This window comes from Molothrus aeneus, chromosome Z (genome assembly GCF_037042795.1).
Source record: "Molothrus aeneus isolate 106 chromosome Z, BPBGC_Maene_1.0, whole genome shotgun sequence".
NCBI lineage: Eukaryota > Metazoa > Chordata > Aves > Passeriformes > Icteridae > Molothrus > Molothrus aeneus.
The window spans coordinates 68,538,418-68,556,796 of NC_089680.1; the positions used below are offsets into that span (position 1 = coordinate 68,538,418).

At 61.0% G+C, this 18,379-nt stretch overlaps 2 protein-coding genes across 2 annotated transcripts; one reads left to right on the forward strand and one right to left on the reverse strand.

The window, feature by feature from the left end:
- Window positions 1–816: 816 nt before the first annotated feature.
- Window positions 817–3,038, forward strand: EMC4 (ER membrane protein complex subunit 4). The gene is made up of 5 exons (XM_066569250.1): window positions 817–903; window positions 986–1,085; window positions 1,464–1,617; window positions 2,569–2,729; window positions 2,959–3,038. The coding sequence occupies exons 1-5, from the start codon at window positions 827–829 to the stop codon at window positions 2,992–2,994; spliced, it is 528 nt and encodes a 175-aa protein (XP_066425347.1). The 5' UTR covers window positions 817–826; the 3' UTR covers window positions 2,995–3,038.
- Window positions 3,039–6,884: 3,846 nt separating this feature from the next.
- TOMM5 (translocase of outer mitochondrial membrane 5) lies at window positions 6,885–7,706 on the reverse strand. Its single transcript, XM_066569498.1, has 2 exons — window positions 7,509–7,706; window positions 6,885–7,246 (listed from the first exon to the last, which is right to left on the reverse strand). The coding sequence occupies exons 1-2, from the start codon at window positions 7,627–7,629 to the stop codon at window positions 7,212–7,214; spliced, it is 156 nt and encodes a 51-aa protein (XP_066425595.1). The 5' UTR covers window positions 7,630–7,706; the 3' UTR covers window positions 6,885–7,211.
- Window positions 7,707–18,379: the final 10,673 nt, after the last annotated feature.

Consider the following 18,379-nt stretch of genomic DNA (forward strand, 5'->3'; position numbering starts at 1 on the left):
ACCTGCGGGGAGCGCGGGGCAGAAACGAGACACGGGGGCAGAACGGGGCGGGGGGGCTCTGTGTGTGTCTGTCTGTCTGTGTATGTCTGTGTGTGTCTGTCTGTCTGTCTATGTCTGTGTGTGTCTGTCTGTCTGTGTATGTCTGTGTGTGACTGTCTCTGTCTGTGTATGTATGTCTGTGTGTGTGTGTTTGTCTGTCTGTGTCTGTCTGTGTGTGGAGAAGGGGCTGTGTGTGTCTGTCTGTGTGTGTCAGGAAGGGGCTGTCTGTCTGTGTGTCTGTCTGTCTGTGCGTGGGGAAGGGGCCATGTCTGTCTGTGTGCCTCTGTGTGTGTGTGCGTCTGTATCTGTCTGTCAGTCTGTGTGAGGAAGGGGCTGTCTGTGTGTCTGTGTGTCTGTCTGTGTCTGTATCTGTCTGTGTCTGTGTGTGTCTGTCTATCACTGTCTGTGTGTGTCTGTGTGTCTGTGTGTGTCTGTGCGTGTCTGTGTGTCTGTGTGTGTCTGTGTCTGTGTGTGTCTGTGTGTCTGTGTCTCTGTGTGTCTGTCTGTGTGTGTCTGTGTCTGTGTCTGTCTGTCTGCCTGTCAGTGTCTGTCTGTCCGCGTCAGTCTGTCAGTCTGTGTGTCTGTGTGTGTCAGTGTCTGTCTGCGTCTGTCTGTCCGCGTCAGTCTGTCAGTCTGTGTGTCTGTGTGTGTCAGTGTCTGTCAGTGTCTGTCAGTGTCTGTCTGTCCGTGTCAGTCGGTCAGTCTGTGGCGGGGGGCGTGTCCCTGTCGCGCGGCCGGCGCCCCGTGATGACGTTGCACGCGGCTGTCCCCGTGACGCGGCGCAGCGATGGCGGCGGCGGCGGCGGCGCTGCGGGGCCGGCGCTTCAAGTGGGCCCTGGACCTGGGGGCGGCGCCAGGGGCTCGGTGAGGCCCGGGGGGACACCCGGAACACACCCGGGGGACACCCGGGACCCGAGCGGCCCCTCACCCGCCCCGCTGTCCGCAGGCCCCGCGGAGCCGCCGAGGGCCGCGGCCCGCTCGGCTTCGCTGACCGGCAGCTGGGGGAGGGCGGCGTCCACGAGAGCGACAAGATCCTCATGGAGAAGGTGTGAGGGAGCGAGCGGGGGACGGCCGGCACTCCGCGGGGCTGGAAGGCTGTTCGTGTCCCCACACGGCCCGGGCACCTCTGCGGGAGCGGTCCCTGGCCCGGGTTCCCCGCACTCCCACCCCACCGGGGCAGCCCCCGGCCCGGTCCCCCGGGTCCCCAGCGGTGCTCCCTGGTCCCCGACACCCCGGGCAGCTCTGGGGGCCGCTCCCTGCCTCAGGCTCCCCGTGGGGGTGGTCCTTGCCCCGAGTCCCTCCCCCAGCCCCGGGCACGAGTGACGGGCGCTCCCTGCCCCGGGATCCCCCAAATGCCGAGTCCCCACACCCTCCCTGGGTCCCCAGATACCGCGTCCCCATGCCCCTGTCCCCTGTGGTTGCAGCGCTGCTGGGACGTGGCTCTGGCGCCGCTGAAGCAGATCCCCATGAACCTGTTCATCATGTACATGGCCGGCAACACCATCTCCATCTTCCCGGCCATGATGGTCTGCATGATGGGCTGGCGCCCGCTGCAGGCACTCATGTCCCTGTCTGCCAGTGAGTGCAGCCCGCGTGTGGGGACAGCCCCACGGGGACAGCCCCGGGTGTCCCTGCAGAGCCCTGGGTGTCCCTACAGCCCTCTGAATGTGCCACAGCCCCCTGGGTGTCCCCACAGCCCCTTGGGTGTCCCTCAGTCCCCTGGCTGTCCCCATAGTGCCTAGATGTCCCACAGTGGCCCCACAGTTCCCCTGGGTGTCCCCAGAGTCCCCTGGGTGCCCCCACAGCCCCCTGGGTGTCCCCTCAGCCCCCTGGGTGTCCCCACACTCCCCAGATGTCCCACAGCCCCCTGGGTGTCCCCACAGCCCCCTGGGTATCCCCACAGTCCCCAGATGTCCCACAGTGGCCCCACAGTCCCCTGGGTGTCCCTGAGCCCCCTGGGTGTCCCCTCAGCCCCCTGGGTGTCCCTGCAACCCCCTGGGTGTCCCCACAGTCCCCTGGGTGTCCCCACAGCCCCTGGGTATCCCCACAGTCCCCAGATGTCCCACAGTGGCCCCACAGTCCCCTGGGTGTCCCTGAGCCCCCTGGGTGTCCCCGCAGCCCCCTGGGTGTCCCCGCAGCCCCCTGGGTGTCCCCACAGCCCCCTGGGTGTCCCACAGCCCCCTGGGTGTCCCCACAGTCCCCTGGGTGTCCCCACACTCCCCAGATGTCCCACAGCCCCCTGGGTGTCCCCACAGCCCCCTGGGTGTCCCCGCAGTCCCCTGGGTGTCCCCATACTCCCCAGATGTCCCACAGCTCCCTGGGTGTCCCCACAGCCCCCTGGGTGTCCCCGCAGTCCCCTGGGTGTCCCCTCAGCCCCATGGACAGACAGACAGATGTCTCCCACAGTCATCCCCCCACCGTTCCCCTGTGCCCAGCAGTTCCCCAGTGACGCTGCCCACCCCCCTGCCCCCATGCCAGCCCCGCAGCCTGGGTGTCACTGAGAGGCACCCCAATCCCCTGTGTCCCCAGCCCTGAAGGCCCTGGAGAGCTCCAGCCGGCGGGCGCTGCAGGGGCTCGTGTTCCTGGTGGGCAATGGGCTGGGGCTGGCACTGGCCCTCTACAAATGCCAGGCCATGGGGCTGCTGCCCACCCGCCCCTCAGACTGGCTGGCCTTTGTCACCCCCCCGCAGGTGAGACGGCTGCTGGGGACACCTGGAGAGTGGGGGGTGATGGCTGGGGACAGCCCAGAGTCAGGGGTGTTGGGCTCAGCCTGCAGGGTCAGAGGTGATGGGGGCAGAGTCGGGGGGTTCTGGGGTCACCCTTCACAGTCGGGGTGTTGGGGACACTGCAGAGTCAGGGGTGCTGGGTCAGACCCCAGGGCCCCCCACTGACCCCTTCCTCTCTCCCCTCTCTTGGCAGCGAATGGAGTTCACTGGGGGGGGCCTGATCTTGTGACCCCCTGCGCCCACCCACCAATAAAGGCAATGGCAGGATGGTGACATTGTTTCTGGGGGGAATTCTGAGTGTTTGGGGACCCAGCCCAAGCAGCACTGGGTTGGGGTGAGCTGAAAAATGTTTATTGGGCTGCTCTGGGAACACTGGGAGAGCACTGGGAGTGCACTGAAACCTGTGCTGGGAGTGCCCTGGGAACCTTGGGACCTGCACTGGGAGCACTGGGATCTCTGGGGCCTGTGCTGGGGTGTGCACGGGAGCTGCTGTCAGAGCCACAGGACCCATACTGGGAACACTGGGAATATACTTGTGGCCCGCTTGGGGAGAGCTGCAGCCTGAGGCTGGCTCTGTGCTGGAAGCACTGGGTTCATACTGGGAACACTGGGGATCTGACTGTAGGTCATGCTGGTGTCACTCTGGGAGCACTGGGGCCATACTGGGACCCTGCCTGAACAGCTGTGGCTCACTGGCATGTACTGGGAGTGCTGGTGGTGTGTTGGAGGCACTGGGCACACACTGGGACTGTGGCAGCCCTTACTGGGATTGTGCCACAAGACCTGTGGTGCAGGCCAGTGCTGTACTGGGAGCACTGGGCCTGCACTGGGATGGTGCTGGGTGTGCCCACACTGCTGGTTTCTGCCCCATCTCACCATTTTACTGTGGTAGTTTCCCCATTTTGAGTGTTTTTCTCACCACTTATTGCCATTTGTGCCCTGTTTTTGCCCTTTTCTCTTGTTCTTTCATACTTTTGTCCCCACTTCTGCAGTAATTTCTTCCACTGTTGCTCCCAGTAGAGCCCAGACCTCTGCTTTCCAGTACGGACCAGTGCCTCCCAGTTCAGCCTTGTGCCCTCTGCAGGCCTTGGAGTGTGATCCATGACTCCAGGATGGTCCAGAGCCCAGTCCCAGTACATCCCATCAGCTCCCAGTGTTCCCAGTGGCACCACAGCTGCACTGGGGCAGGGATGGGGCAGGGCCATGCGGTGGGGACAGGATGGTGTCACCCCTCTCTCAGCTGAGGGCTGTGCATGTCCTGGGGTGTCGCCCCAGTACAGCATTTCCCAATGGCCACAGCTGCCACAGACTCATCCAGGCTGGAAAATCCCACCCAGCCCATCTGTGCCTGATCCCCACCCTGTCCCCAGCCCAGGGCTCTGAGTGCCACCTCCAGGGGACACCTGCAGGGCTGGGCACTCCAAACCCCCCTGGGCAGTGCCAAGGCAGTTCCTGAGCCCCCTTTCCATGGGGAAATTCCTGCTGTGCCCACCCTGAGCCTGCCCTGGCCCAGCCTGAGGCCGTTCCCTCTGCTCCTGTCCCGGGGTGTGGTGGTACACGTGCTCCTGTCTCTGGTGGCCCTGATGGCACATGTGTCCTCCTGTCCCAGGGGTGTCTCTGGCCAGTGCCCCCCAGTTGTGTCTGAGCACTCGGTGAACTGGTGCTGCTGTGCCCAGTTAGGAGAGAGGCTGGCAGAGCTGGCCTAGCTCAGTAATGGGTGGGGCCTGGAATCACTGGAGTGGAGCGTCTCACTCCTTTCCTTGGTTAATGTTTATTGCGCTTTGGATTGTGCCCTTCCATAGTCTAATGATTTCCCTAAATGATCATTGTATTAACCCACCAGGTGCAATCCATTCTTCATCTGGCAGCGTTGTCAGGAGCTGTGCAGAGCCACAGGGTCCTCCTGAACCTCCTTTGCTCCACCTGAGCCCCTTCCCAGCTCCCTCAGTCCCTCCTGGGGCTCCATTCCCTTCCCAGCTCCGTTCCCTGGACAGGCTCCATTCCCTTCCCAGCTCCCTCAGCCCCTCCTGGGGCTCCATTCCCTTCCCAGCTCCGTTCCCTGGACAGGCTCCATTCCCTTCCCAGCTCCCTCAGTCCCTCCTGGGGCTCCATTCCCTTCCCAGCTCCGTTCCCTGGACAGGCTCCATTCCCTTCCCAGCTCCCTCAGTCCCTCCTGGGGCTCCATTCCCTTCCCAGCTCCATTCCCTGGACAGGCTCCATTCCCTTCCCAGCTCCATTCCCTGGACAGGCTCCATTCCCTTCCCAGCTCCATTCCCTGGACAGGCTCCATTCCCTTCCCAGCTCCGTTCCCTGGACAGGCTCCATTCCCTTCCCAGCCCCCTCAGCCCCTCCTGGGGCTCCATTCCCTTCCCAGCTCCCTCAGTCCCTCCTGGGGCTCCATTCCCTTCCCAGCCCCCTCAGCCCCTCCTGGGGCTCCATTCCCTTCCCAGCTCCGTTCCCTGGACAGGCTCCATTCCCTTCCCAGCTCCGTTCCCTGGACAGGCTCCATTCCCTTCCCAGCTCCGTTCCCTGGACACTCTCCAGCCCCTCAGGGCCCTGCCCGAGCTGAGGGGCCAGAGCTGGACCCAGCCCTGGAGATGGAGCCTGGGCAGGGCCAGCACAGGGACAGTCACTGCCCTGTGCTGCTGTCACAGCCCTGGGCCCTCCTGGCCACCTGGAATCATGGCCATGAGCCACTGCTCTGGTCTCTCCTGGCAGCACCCCCTGTCCCTCCAGGGGACACTGCACACCAGTGGCACTGGGAGGGTCTCCTCCCCGTGTGCCCCATTCCCTGAGGTTCTGGCAAGGCCATACCGCACCTGGAGCTCAGACACTCCTGCTCATCCTGCGCAGCAGCAGGAGTCACAGTGGGTGTGACAGGAATGACACAGCCTGCCCCGGGAGGGGACCCTCAGCAGAGCCACCTGTAAGGCAGGGACACACCAGTGTGGGTGACAGGTGGGAAGAGACACCTGGCTAGTGCTGGAAGATGAGAGAGCTGCACCAAACTGGGATGGCTGGATCATTCCTGGGCACACCAAGGCACAGAAACAGCTGCTCTGAGGGGCACGAGGGCCTGGGCATCCCATGTGGATCCCACGTGGATCTCACAGGGGTCTGGGGCTGTGCTGGACACCAGTGTGTTGTGTGACATCCTTTCACCAAGGTCAGCGTGTGGCACACCACAGCCACCCCAGCCAGACCTCAGAGCCCTGAGCCTGCTGTCAGCACTGTCCCCAGCACCAGCACCTGGCAGGGACATCCCTGGGCCACAACAGAAGGAAATCCCCCCGCCCTGTTCCTCCCTGCAGCCTCCAGGTCAGCTGAGCTCAGGAATGCCCTGGATTTCATTTCCCAGGGGAATCCACAGCCACATGCAGATGGATAACCTGCCTGGATGCAGCAGGCACCTGAGGCTGCAAGCAGGGAGCCTCCAAGGTACAGGGTACTGCTCCCAAATTATCACCCAGTTCCCAAAGCTGAGCTGCACTTCCAGGACCCCAAACCTATGAGCCAAGGGCAGATCCTGGCGGCTCCTGGGCCACCAGAGCTGGCACAGCCCCACCCTGCCCCACCTGCAAACACATTTTTGTGTACAGCTGTGGGGTCCTAGTGCGTGCAGGTCTCTGGGAGAGCTTCAGGCCTGATCCAGCTCCAGACCCTAAAAAGAGCACAGCTCATGTCAGCATTGGGCTGTGTGATGGTTTGGGCTGTGCAGCATCCGTGTGCTGGGCAGAGCCTGCGGCAGCTGGGCTGGGCAGGCTGCAGAAGGGAACGCTGCCAGGGATGCCATCAATGCATCCCAACATCTCCAGGGGCTGCCAGAGCACAGGCCGGGCTCTGCTCGGTGCTGCCAGTGCCAGGATGAGCAGCAGTGGCCATCAAATAAAGGGCAGCGAGGTGCAGGGCAGCAGGAGGGAGAACTTGTGTCCATGGAGGGACAGCAGAGCCCTGGAACAGCTGCCCAGGGCTGGAGACATCCCAGCCCCAGCTGCACCTTCCTGTGCCCCTGCCCCTCTGCCCTGCCTCCCCTCCCCTCCCGGGGCTCCAGGCAGCAGCCAGGGAACCAGCCCCAGCCAGCTCCATGACTGTAATCAATTATCACAAATACAGCAGGACCAGGGCCGTGGCACAGCTGCTCTCCCGTTTATTTCCATCAGGCTGTTGTTGGGCTGGGTGCAGGGCAGGCTGGGCGTTCACACGGACGGGGGGTGAGCTGGGCAGCCGCAGTGTGGGGTGCACAGGGGCTTTGTTCACGGCACGGCGAGCGCTCCGTCACGGCCGCAGCTCCCCCGCGGGCCCGCCCGCGCTGCCGGCGCCGCGGGCGCTGCCGTCCGGCCCCGCCGAGGGGACACCTTCGGGAGCCATGTGGCGCCGGCTGCGCGCCGCTCCCGCCGCGGGTGCCCGGGGAGAGCAGCCGCAGGTCCTCCCGCCGGCTCCCAGGGCTCATATACTGTCCAGCTTCTTCAGGATGAACGGAGCTGGGGGAGAAAACATCGCCGAGTCGGGCGCAGTCTGCTGCGGGTTGGTGCAGCAGCTCAGACACCGCGCCCGCCGCCGAGACACCCCCCGGGCGGCCCCGCCACGGCACCGAGCCGCGGCACGTCCCGGGAGCGCGGGGCCGGGACAGCCCCGGAGCCCGGACCGGCATATGCGCCCGGGACATTCGCGGGAACGAGGGCTCGGCCTACCCCCGGAGCCCGGGCCCGGCGCACGCCCGGGCCGCGACAGCCGGTCACTCACTGATCCGCAGCAGTGCGACGTAGATGACGAAGTTGCGGACGGAGGCGAGCACGTCGCGGCGCATCTTGCGGCGCAGCTCCTCGGGGTCCATCTTGGGCCCCAGCCCCTCGATGCGGAACATCCCGGACCGAAGCCCGATCCCGACCCTGCCCCGGCGCCGCTGGCTGCCACGCGCGGCGGAAACACGTGACCGGACGCGCCGCGCCTCCCGCAACACCGGCGGCCGCATGCGTGCGCACGGAGCGCGGGGACGCCGCCGGCGCGCGGGGATGGCGCCACTTCCGGTCGGGCGTGAGGGGAGCGGGACGGGGATGGGGACAGAAGGACAGGGACAGAGGGACAGCGACAGGGATGGGGACAAGGGATAGGGGGACAGGGACGGGGACAGAGGGACAAGGAGGAAGACAGGGGACGGAGGGACAGGGACAGAGGGACAGGGAACAGAGGACAGAGACAGGAGCAGAGAGGGGGACCGGGATAGGGACAGGGACAGCCTCAGGGGCAGGGAGTGGGACAAGGAACAAAAACAGGGACAGGGACAGCTGAGTCTGTGGCGTGTCGCAGGCACGGGCAGAGGCTGTCAGCACCCAAACCCCTGGCAGCCTGGAGCACTTGGGGCTCAGGAAAGGAGGTTTAACCCCAGCCCTTGGCAGGCAGTGAGCTCACAGCGTGCCCAGCCTGGGCAGAGCCAGCCCAGCTCCCCAGGGCTGCCCCGGGGCAGCGCAGCAGCCCCGCTCACGGAGATCCCTGCGAGGGACACGCAGGGGCTGCCAGCACGGCAGGGACAGTGCCAGGAGAAGGGACAAACTCTGGGCACAGCTGGGCTGGGCACAGGGCAGGGAGCCAGGGAGCCCCGGGCACAGCAGGGACAGAGCCAGCATGGCACTGGGCAGTGACAGCAGCCAGGGGCTCGGTACCCAGCAGCAGGGAGGGCACTGATTACCCACAGAACCGGGGCATTGCAGTGCCTGTGATTGATAAAACAATTGTGTCAGTAGAGAATGGGTTTGGTTGTGATGGAGTTGTGGATTTGCCACCCAGCAAAACCAAAATAAAGAGCTGTAAATAAACCAAATATCTCAACTCTGGGGAAGAACCTGGATTGGGACAGGGACAGGCCTGGCTGTGTGTGAGAGAGCACCTGAGTAACAGAATCCCAGGGGATTTGGGGCTGGCAGGTTCCTCTGGAGCTCCCCAGCCCAGCCCTGCCCAGGCAGGGTGCCCTGGGCAGGGGCACAGGAAGGTGCAGCTGGGGCTGGGATGTCTCCAGCCAGGGACACTCCAGGCCCTCCCTGGGCAGCTGTTCCAGGGCTCTGCTGTCCCTCCATGGACACAAGTTCTCCCTCCTGCTGCCCTGCACCTCGCTGCCCTTTATTTGATGGCCACTGCTGCTCATCCTGGCACTGGCAGCACCGAGCAGAGCCCGGCCCGTGCTCTGGCAGCCCCTGGAGATGTTGGGATGCATTGATGGCATCCCTGGCAGCGTTCCCTTCTGCAGCCTGCCCAGCCCAGCTGCCGCAGGCTCTGCCCAGCACACGGATGCTGCACAGCCCAAACCATCACACAGCCCAATGCTGACATGAGCTGTGCTCTTTTTAGGGTCTGGAGCTGGATCAGGCCTGAAGCTCTCCCAGAGACCTGCACACACCAGGATCCCACAGCTGCCCCCAAAAATCAGATTTGTATCCCAAGGTGCAACAAGCCAATAATCACACACTGGAGAGAGAGACACTGAGTATTTATTTCAGTTGTGTAAACCCGGGTGCTCAGTGTATTCCACAACTCCATCACAACCAAACCCATTCTCTACTGACACGTTTTATCAATCACAGGCACTGCAGTGCCCCGGTTCTGTGGGTAATCAGTGCCCTCCCTGCTGCTGGGTACCGAGCCCCTGGCTGCTGTCACTGCCCAGTGCCATGCTGGCTCTGTCCCTGCTGTGCCCGGGGCTCCCTGCCCTGTGCCCAGCCCAGCTGTGCCCAGAGTTTGTCCCTTCTCCTGGCACTGTCCCCGCCGTGCTGGCAGCCCCTGCGTGTGCCTGGCAGGGAGCTCCTGGGGCTGGGGTTAAACCTCCTTTCCTTGGAGCCCAAACTGCCCCAGGCTCCCCAAGATCAGCCTTTCCTGAGGGAGCTGTGACAGCTCCAGCACTCAGAGCACAGGGAATGCTGCCCGAGGTGCACACGGGGGGCCTGGGAGGGGAGCAGGCAGAGCCCTGTGCCTCTCTCAGCATCCCCACGAGGTGCCTGGGCCCTGCAGCCAGCCAGAGAGAAAAAGGGATTCCTGTCAGCTCAGCTGCCTGTGACCCCAGGAAAAGGCAATTCCAGAGCAGCTGCTCCCGCTGTGCCCCTGATTACAGGGCTAATTGAGCTAATTGAGCCTGCCCTCCTGGCTGCAGGCCCGGCCAGGTGGTGGAGGAGCAGTGTTTCCAAAGCACCCACAGCCACAGGGACAGCAGAGGAGCAGCGTTCCCAAAGCACCCACACCCAGCACCAGTGACAGCAGAGCAGCGTTCCCAAAGCACCCCAGCAGTGACAGGAGAGGAGCAGCGTTCCCAAAGCACCCACAGCCACAAGGACAGGAGAGGAGCAGCGTTCCCAAAGACCCACAGCCAGCAGGGACAGTAGTGACAGCAGAGCAGCGTTCCCAAAGCACCCCAGCAGTGACAGGAGAGCAGCAGCATTCCCAAAGCACCCCAGCAGTGACAGGACGTTCAATCCCAATGCTGCTGGCAGCCAGGACAGCCTATCCCAGCCACAGGAGGTGTAGCACTGCCCTCCCAAGAGCTTTCCAGCAGAGTCCCCAAGGAAAGCACAGCTCAGCTGCCCAGACCCCTGCTGTGGGATCAGGGCTGTGCCAGCTCCAGGCAGCCCCATTATTCACTCTGACCCAGGCTCTCCTCAGTCCCTGCTAGCAGGAGCAGACTGGCAGGTCCCGAGCCCAGTCTGGCAGAGGACCAGGGAGTCTCAGTGTGCATTTTGTGCCTGCTGCTCCTCCAGTCTCACTCTCTGTGAGAGGGGCTGTTTGCCAGAGCATTGCTAGGAGGAGGAGATGGAGGAATGTGGGCAAATCTGGGCAAAGCCGAGTGAAACACGACACAGGACTGAGCACAGACTGGAGAGGAACAGCAGGACGGGACAAGAGTGCTGCTAAGGAGCAGCACAGCTCTGCAGGACAGGGACTGGGCAGTTCTGGCCACAAGTTGCTCCACTGGAACCAGCCCATTCTGCTTTATGAGATGGGGGATGAGGACCATTTCCTGTGGGAGGTATTCCCATGGATAGGCCAGAGACCTCTGGTGTGAGGTGACTGGCAAGGAAGAGAAGGCCTTGGCTTGGGTTTTGATACCGTCCTGAGCTGTCCTTGGGATGTTTGTGGCACCTTTCCAGAATTCCCTGAAACCTCTGAACTCCAAACTTGGACAGCTCATACCACAATTACCACAATTCAGCTGCAGTCAGTCCCATAATCACAGGAGAATTTCCCCTTGCATTCCCTGGGGCTGCAGGAAGATTTCTTGTCTGGCACTGCTCTGAGCACTCTGACCAGCGCCTGGCACCAGCTGTGTGTGGTGGGTGACAGCAGGAACAGCTGACAGAAGGTGCAGGCACTGCCAAGGGGGCAGCTGCACCTCCCCAGTGGTACTGGACAGGGTGTGAGGAGAGCCAGACTCCACAGGCACAGGGAGAGAGGGGCAAGGACAGAACTCCTCAGCAGCTGTGTCAGACACAGCACATGATGCTCTGATAACACCAAGGTAAAGCTGTCAGAAACACTGAATTAGACACAGATCTTTAAAAAATCCCACATGACAGTGATGCCTCAGGTTTTAGCTTTGATATTTCTCAGATTCTGTGCTGCTTTAGTGTGTAATTCTGAGCTTCACATGAGGGGATGGTGAGCTCTGTGCACAGAGCAGGGAGACAAAACAATTCCTGCTCCAGCTGGGCACCAAGGACAAATGATCCAAACCTCAGCCCCGGAGCACAAACCCCGTGGGCTGGAGAGAGAAAAACAAGCAGGGTGGGACTGCAGGGGCTAAAGCTGGAATGGGACAATGAACTGCAAGATGCAAATGGAGCAGAACTGATCCCAGGGACAGAGCCTGTGCCCGGCCGTGCATTTTGGGGCCATTTTGGTCCACCTTGGGTGCAGCCCTGGATGGGTTCTGGTGCTGCCCAAGGTGGATCCATGGAGGAGATGCTTTGAATAAATCCCTGCTTTATTCTGGAACTCTGCCCAGCCTCTGCTCCAGCTCAGCCTTCTCAAGGCATCAAAAGCAATGGGGAAGAAATACTTACAGGCTGGCAGTTCCCCTGGGAGGAGGCTGAGCAGATCAAGGAAGTGCAAGGGTTGGAAGGAGGGTCAAGGAATGTGAAATGGATTGCAGAGATCTGCAAATGTCGTGGCAGTGCTGTGAGGAGGAAGCAGCCAGGCAGCCCCGTGTGTGGTCAGCACTGCTGGAGCATCACACCACAGCTGCTTGGCCGTGGTGGTACCAAAATCACCTGATCAAATCCCTGGCAGCATGCAGCATTAACAACCTGCCTTTCTTTATTTGGTTGGATGCAGGAGGGGACATCTCTTCTGGAATATCGTGCATGTGGAGCACAGAAAATGCTCCTGTTTGGATTCTATATTTCACAGACATACTCATTTATTTTCCTGGAATAAGCTTACATAGGATAGTCCTTTCCCCAAAATCATTAATTTATGTTCCCTTCCTTTTGTTTATGGATTCTTCTGTCCCAGGGCTCTCCTGGGGGTCACAGACTCCAGAGTTTCAGCTGAGCACTTGAGGAACTGGTGTTATTTCCAAATGTGGAGCTGCGCTGGCATGACTGGGCTGGTGAGCCTGCTGTTCCTCTTGGTTAATGTTTGACAGGCTCCTTGGGAATGAGCACTGTGTGCTTCCACAGGACAGTGGGTGGTGAAGAATGGCCATTGTGCGAGCCCACTCTCTGTGCAAACACCTCAAACAGCTCTTGCTGGGCCACCAGCAGGGTGCTCAGCACACCTGCTGTCCCTGCCAGGCCTGGGGACACCGGGGCCAGCAGGGCAGAGGGTGCACGGCTGTGGCTGAGGCTGTGGCAGCTCCCTGCCACTGCTGACACTGCCTAGGAACAGCCTCACCTGGGGTGGTTGCTGGCTCCCCAGGGAACTGAGGAACTGAGGGGCTGACTCCATGCTCTTAGAAGGCTATTTTAATATTTTATATTATATTATATTATATTATGTTATGTTATGTTATGTTATGTTATATCATATCATATCATATCATGTCATGTCATGTCATGTCATGTCATATTATACTACACTAAAACTATACTAAGAACAGAGAGAGGATCCTTACAGAAGGCTTAACGAGATGCTAATGAAAAACTCATGACTGACTCCTGAGTCCAACACAGCTGATGGTGATTGGTCATTGACTAAAAACAGTTCACATGTTGGATAAACAATCTCCAACACCATTCCAAAGCAGCAAAACAGGGAGAAGCAAATGGGATAATATTGGCTTTCTTTTTCTCTGAGGCTTCTCAGCTTCCTGGAAGAAAATCCTGGGCACGGGGATTTTTCAGAAAATGTGACAGTGACCCTCACCTTTTTCTAGCTGAGAGCTCATTGGCAAGGGGGCACAGAATATGGATTTCCATGGGTTTGCAGACCAGCCTTGCAGGGTCTCTCACACAGCAGCCTGTCCAGCACCATGTGAGTCAAGGAGTGTTTTGGGTACGGGGGACAGGCACAGTCTGGCTGTCTCCTCACCCCAAGGGCAAAACCAGCAGGCAGCTTTGGTTCTGGCTTCTTGCCATTGCTGTGGGTAAACTTTCTGGAAACCTGTGGGATCCAGGTGGAAACAAGCTCCAGCAGCCAAGGAACGGAGCCTGCAGGTGCCGGTGGCAGGGCTGCATGCCGGGTGGGATGCAGAGGGAGGGGATGGCTGGGCAGAGCTGCAGGAGCTGGCAGAGCCCAGACACTCGAGGTGGAACTCAGGCTTCTCTCCACACTGGGTTCCCCTGCTCCCATGCAGTCCTGGCACTGTGGTAGCACACACCTGGTGCAGAGGGCAGGAGAGAAACAGCCCACAGAAATTAAAACTGCCCTGATACAATTATTTTTGATACCTCAGCCAGGTTTCTAGGAGCAAGGAGCTCACCACAGTGGACTGATTCTCCTCAGTGAAAACCTTCTGTAGAGTGGCCTTTGGGTGCTGTCCAGTGGTGTTTCTCCACTCCTGCATCGTGGGGATGGCTCGTTGGACAGCTGGAAGGACAGCATGGACAGCATGCCTTCCTCCTGGAAAAGGCAGTGTCAGCCTGGCCTGGCCCCTTTGCATCACTGCTGAGATGTGCAGCAGCACCAGGGGCCTCCACTCCTTGGACTGACCAGAGGTGGGGCAGAGGGGCAGAGCAGAGCCTTTCCATGGCTGGGCAGCCTGGCTGCAGCCCCAGGAGGGGCAAGGCAGGTGCTGCTGGAGCCTTGGTGCTGCTGGCCCAGCACCTGAGGAATCCACACTGGCACAGCACTGCAGGCAGCACCTTGCTCTGTGCCCACCAAAGGCTTCCTGCCTGTGTGCCTGGGGGGCTCAGCTCATCCCCCTGCCCCCTCCAGGGGCTCCATGGCTTCCTTCTGCCCCCTCCAGGAGCTCCCTGGCCTGGCTGTGCCAACCCTGTCACACCAGGGCATGGGTGGCTCCTGCCAGCCCTCAGGTGCCTCCCGGCCTCCCCGGACAGTGTCAGGCACAGGGCAGTCCCTGCTGGGCACAGGACGGTCCCTGCAGCAGGACAGGGCTCTGCCCACGGTGTCTGCACGTGTGTGGACACTGGGGCTCAGCGCCAGCCGTGTGTGACACGGGAATCCATGGGGAGGGGGTTCCCTACCCTCAGAGGTCACTGTCCCAGAGGCAGCCCCTGCCCCTGTCCCAGCCATGGCTTCGTGAGGCACCCCCTGGCTCGAGCCCACCCCACTCCCCTCTGCCTGCAGCAATCTGCCCCTCCAGGGCCACCCCTGTGCCAGGGCCAGTCTGCCCCTCCTGTCCCTGCCCTGTCTCCGCTCAGGCCAGCAGGGCTCTGTGCTCCCCAGGGCTGGCAGGGGGCTGGCACAGCACCCCAGGCCAGCAGGGAGGGCTGTGCTGTGCTCCTGCCTCCCCTGCTGCTCCTGGATTGCCCAGGATGGGGATCCAGCCTGGCAGGGATGGCCAGAGAGCTTCAGCTCAAGGGGCTGACTCTGCCTGGGTGCCACGTGTCCCCAAAGCCACTCTGTCACTGCCTCCTCAGACGGGCAGGACTCCTCAGTGTCACAGCCTCCTCTGGCCATCCCAGTGCTCTGCTGTGGGGTCCTCCAGCCCTGCAGCGGGGTCTGTGCGCTCCGCTGGAGCTCCAAGGGCACATCTCAGCGCCTGGAGCAGCTCCCCTCCTCCTGCTCTGTGGGGCTCTGCAGGGCTGTGTCTGTCCCGTGCTCTCACCCCTCTCTTCTCTCCAGTACCCGCTGTGAATTAACTTCTTCCTTCCTAACTCCTGTCCCAAAGGTGCCACAGTGGGCTCAGCCTTGGCCAGCAGTGGCTCTGCCCTGCAGCCAGTGGCATTGGCCCCACGGGACACAGGGGAAGAAGCTTCCAGCAGCTTCTCACAAAAGCCACCCCTGCAGCCCCCCTGCTCCCCACACCTGGCCACGCACACCTGCACGGACAGCCTGGGGGCTCACACGGACACAGACGCCCGTCCTGCTCCCCTCTGTGGCCTGGGGCCACCATGGGGACATCACAGAGAGCCCCTGTGGGATGGGCTGAGGGGCAGCACGGGCAGCACTGACCCTGTGCAGGGCTGCCACACGAGCAGGGTGACCACCCTGTGCCCCCAGCCCTGTCACTGCCCCCAGCCCTGTGCCCCCAGCCCTGTGTCCCCAGCCCTGTCACTGCCTGGCCCCCCCAGCCTCCCCACGCCTGCTCTCCCCAGACCCCATCAATGCTGAATTTTCCTGCATTCAGATGCTGCAGGGAGCCCTGTGCAATCCTGACCGTGCCCCATGGCTGGTCCTGTGCCCCTGGCTGTGACTCTGCACCTGGGGGTGCTCAGGAGAGGGTGGTGCCCCCCAGCCCTGTGGGGCTGGCGGATGCTGGATGGGGCTCGAGGCCCCAGTGACACCCCTGGGGTCCCCCCGAGGCTTGGGGCTCTGCTGGTGTGTACAGATGAACTTTTCATCACCACAGTCAGAGTTCCAGGCTCTGATCTCTCGTCTCTGGGAGGGCCAGGAGTGACAGTCGTGTCATTGGGCCAGCCACATTGCAGTGTGTCCCAGCCAGCTCACCTGAAGCCAGATGGTTTTAATTCACCCATAAGTTCTCAGCTGGGGCATCCCAGGGGTGTCCTCAGCACCCCAGTGGGTTTTGCACCCTTCAGACAGTCCTGTCCTGTCCTGCTGTGGTCTGGGGCTTGGGGGCTGTGTCATCCCAAGGGCTCCTCAGCACTCCAGGGGAAGGTTTCCCTTCCTGCTCTTTCCTCTTCTCTTGGGAGAGGTGAATGTGGCCCTGCCACTTGTGGAGCACCCACTGCTGTGACCCCTCAGGTGGTGAAACCAGAACCCCCAGAAGCCTTGGTAGGAAATCAAAACGGATGCTGTAAAGCAATGTCAAGGCCTCGAGGGAAATGTTTCAGACTTTTCACCCATTTTCCTGTAATCCAGGGAGGGACAGAGACAAGAGGAAATGCGAGCCCACAGAAACTGTGACCTGTAACCACAGCAGCTGCTGCACCAGCACCGAGGATGGGAGAGACTTGTGGTATCCTCGGCAGGTTCTGTGTGCTGACCTTGGTGATGAGGGGAACCAGAACCCTCCAGGCATGCAGCAGACAGAGGAGGGTGAGGCTGTTCCTGTCTGCAGCCTCACCCCGTGGAAGCGTGCCTGGAGCTGGGGCTGCTCCTGAAGGCACCAAAACCCTGAGCACAGAGGCCAGGGAGCCAGAACACCTCTGCACGAGGGGCTCCAGAGGGGCTGCCCCACCCTCTGAGAGGTCTGGTGTTCTGTGTGAGCTGTGGAGGGATTTCCTCCTTCACAACTGCACTTCTGCAGAGTTCTCCAGGTCCTTCATCCTGTCCAGGTCCTTCATCCCAGTCGTTCCAGAGGCATCATCCAGGCTGCAGGATGTAGAGCTGAGTGTGCCCACGGGCTCAGCTCATTAATTGAGAGCTCCCAGAGGTTCCATCCTGCATGGGCAGAGTTTGGCATGTCAGCAGCCACAAGCTGTAACTTCCCAAGAAGTTCTGAAATGTTTCCCAGGGCAGAAGGTTTTCACGGCTCAGCCGTGACAGGGTCCAAATGTTAGTGGTGATGAATGCTGCTTGGAGACAAAATGTCCTGTAATGTTTTGAGTTATTGTTCCCCATGCCTCTGGAACTGCAGCTGCCCAGAGGGAAGGAAACCATGTGCCCAGCTGCACCTCACTCAGGCCCAAATTTCGTGTTTCGTAGGTCAGCACAGGCTTCAGATGTCTCTTGCTAGTGGGTACCAGTATTCACCCCCAGGACAAACAACCAGGGCTTTACTTCTTTTTAATTAACCATCTGCTTCCTGTGTGGAAAACATCACCCAGGGCCACGAGGGAGGGGAGATGTGATGCTGTTTCCCAGGGAAGCTGCATGAATCAGCAACTGATGCAAAGCCTTTTTCTGAACACTGTTTAATGTTGCATTAATTTCAGATGTCAGGCCTCAACCTCATCTTTTTTTTTGTCAATTTCAGCGACCACAGGCTAGTACTGCTTGTGAAAGGTGCCAAACTTAGTTCTCACGTCAGCAGGAGAGAAAAATAACCCTGATTTCTGTGGGCGAGCTGTTCTGGGAGAGGAGCAGTTCCCGGAAGAGGGGCAGAGGGAGCAGAGAGGCCGGGCAGCAGCGGAGGATCAGTGCCGAGATGCTGCCGGAGGGGCCGGAGGCGCAGCCGGAGCCGCTCGATCGATGCCTCCTCCCGGGCAGCCCCGCTGCGCTGCGCTCACTGCGGGCCGGGCACGGAGGGCACCTTGGCGGCCAGGGCAGGTGCCAGGGCAGGAAGGGGATGTGGGCTCCGTGTCCCGCGGGTGTCCGTCTGTCCGTGCCCTTGGCGCCGCCGGCAGCAGCGAGCGGCTGCGGGGGACGCGGGATCCTGGCTATCCTCTCCTCTCAGCAGCCCTGGCAGGATGAATAGGACTAAACCAAACACAAATCCGAAAAATCCTAGCCCTTTCTTCCATCTCCCACCTAGGCTGAATAGCAGTCATTATCATCTACAACCCTAAACTCACCCTCCTCAACTTCTACCTGGACACTGTAATAACTGCAACCGTTTTCCTCACCCTGAATCAAAGTCCTAAAGCTATCTACCCTAATAACGGCATGGACCAAAATTGCGTCCCTGAATGCAATACTACTCCTAACCCTGCTCTCTCTTGCAGGACTCCCTCCCCTGACAGGATTCCTGCCCAAATGACTTCTCATTCAAGAGCTGACTAAGCAGACATAGCCCCGGCAGCCACACTTATCTCCCTCCTTTCCCTGTTCTTTTACCTTCCTCTCGCATACTGCACAACAAGTGGGACCCCAAATAACACCCGGGGGAATAGGGTGGGACCCCAAATAGCACCCGGGGGGACATAGTGGGACCCCAAATAGCACCCGGGGGGATAGGATGGGACCCCAAATAGCACCCGGGGGGACAGAGTGGGACCCCAAATAACACCCGGGGGGACAGAGTGGGACCCCAAATAGCACCCGGGGGGATAGGATGGGACCCCAAATAGCACCCGGGGGGACAGAGTGGGACCCCAAATAACACCCGGGGCGACAGAGTGGGACCCCAAATAGCACCCGGCCTTGCCTGCTCCCTCCAGCCCTGCCCG

Excerpts from the sequence above, each read along its gene's own strand:
- EMC4 (XM_066569250.1), top strand. The coding sequence starts at position 827 with ATGGCGGCGGCGGCGGCGGCGCTGCGGGGCCGGCGCTTCAAGTGGGCC. Across the intron at positions 904-985 it reads GGGGCGGCGCCAGGGGCTCG|GCCCCGCGGAGCCGCCGAGG; the intron begins GTGAGGCCCGGG and ends CGCTGTCCGCAG. Across the intron at positions 1,086-1,463 it reads ACAAGATCCTCATGGAGAAG|CGCTGCTGGGACGTGGCTCT; the intron begins GTGTGAGGGAGC and ends CTGTGGTTGCAG.
- TOMM5 (XM_066569498.1), bottom strand. The coding sequence starts at position 7,629 with ATGTTCCGCATCGAGGGGCTGGGGCCCAAGATGGACCCCGAGGAGCTG. Across the intron at positions 7,247-7,508 it reads CGTCGCACTGCTGCGGATCA|CTCCGTTCATCCTGAAGAAG; the intron begins GTGAGTGACCGG and ends TTTCTCCCCCAG.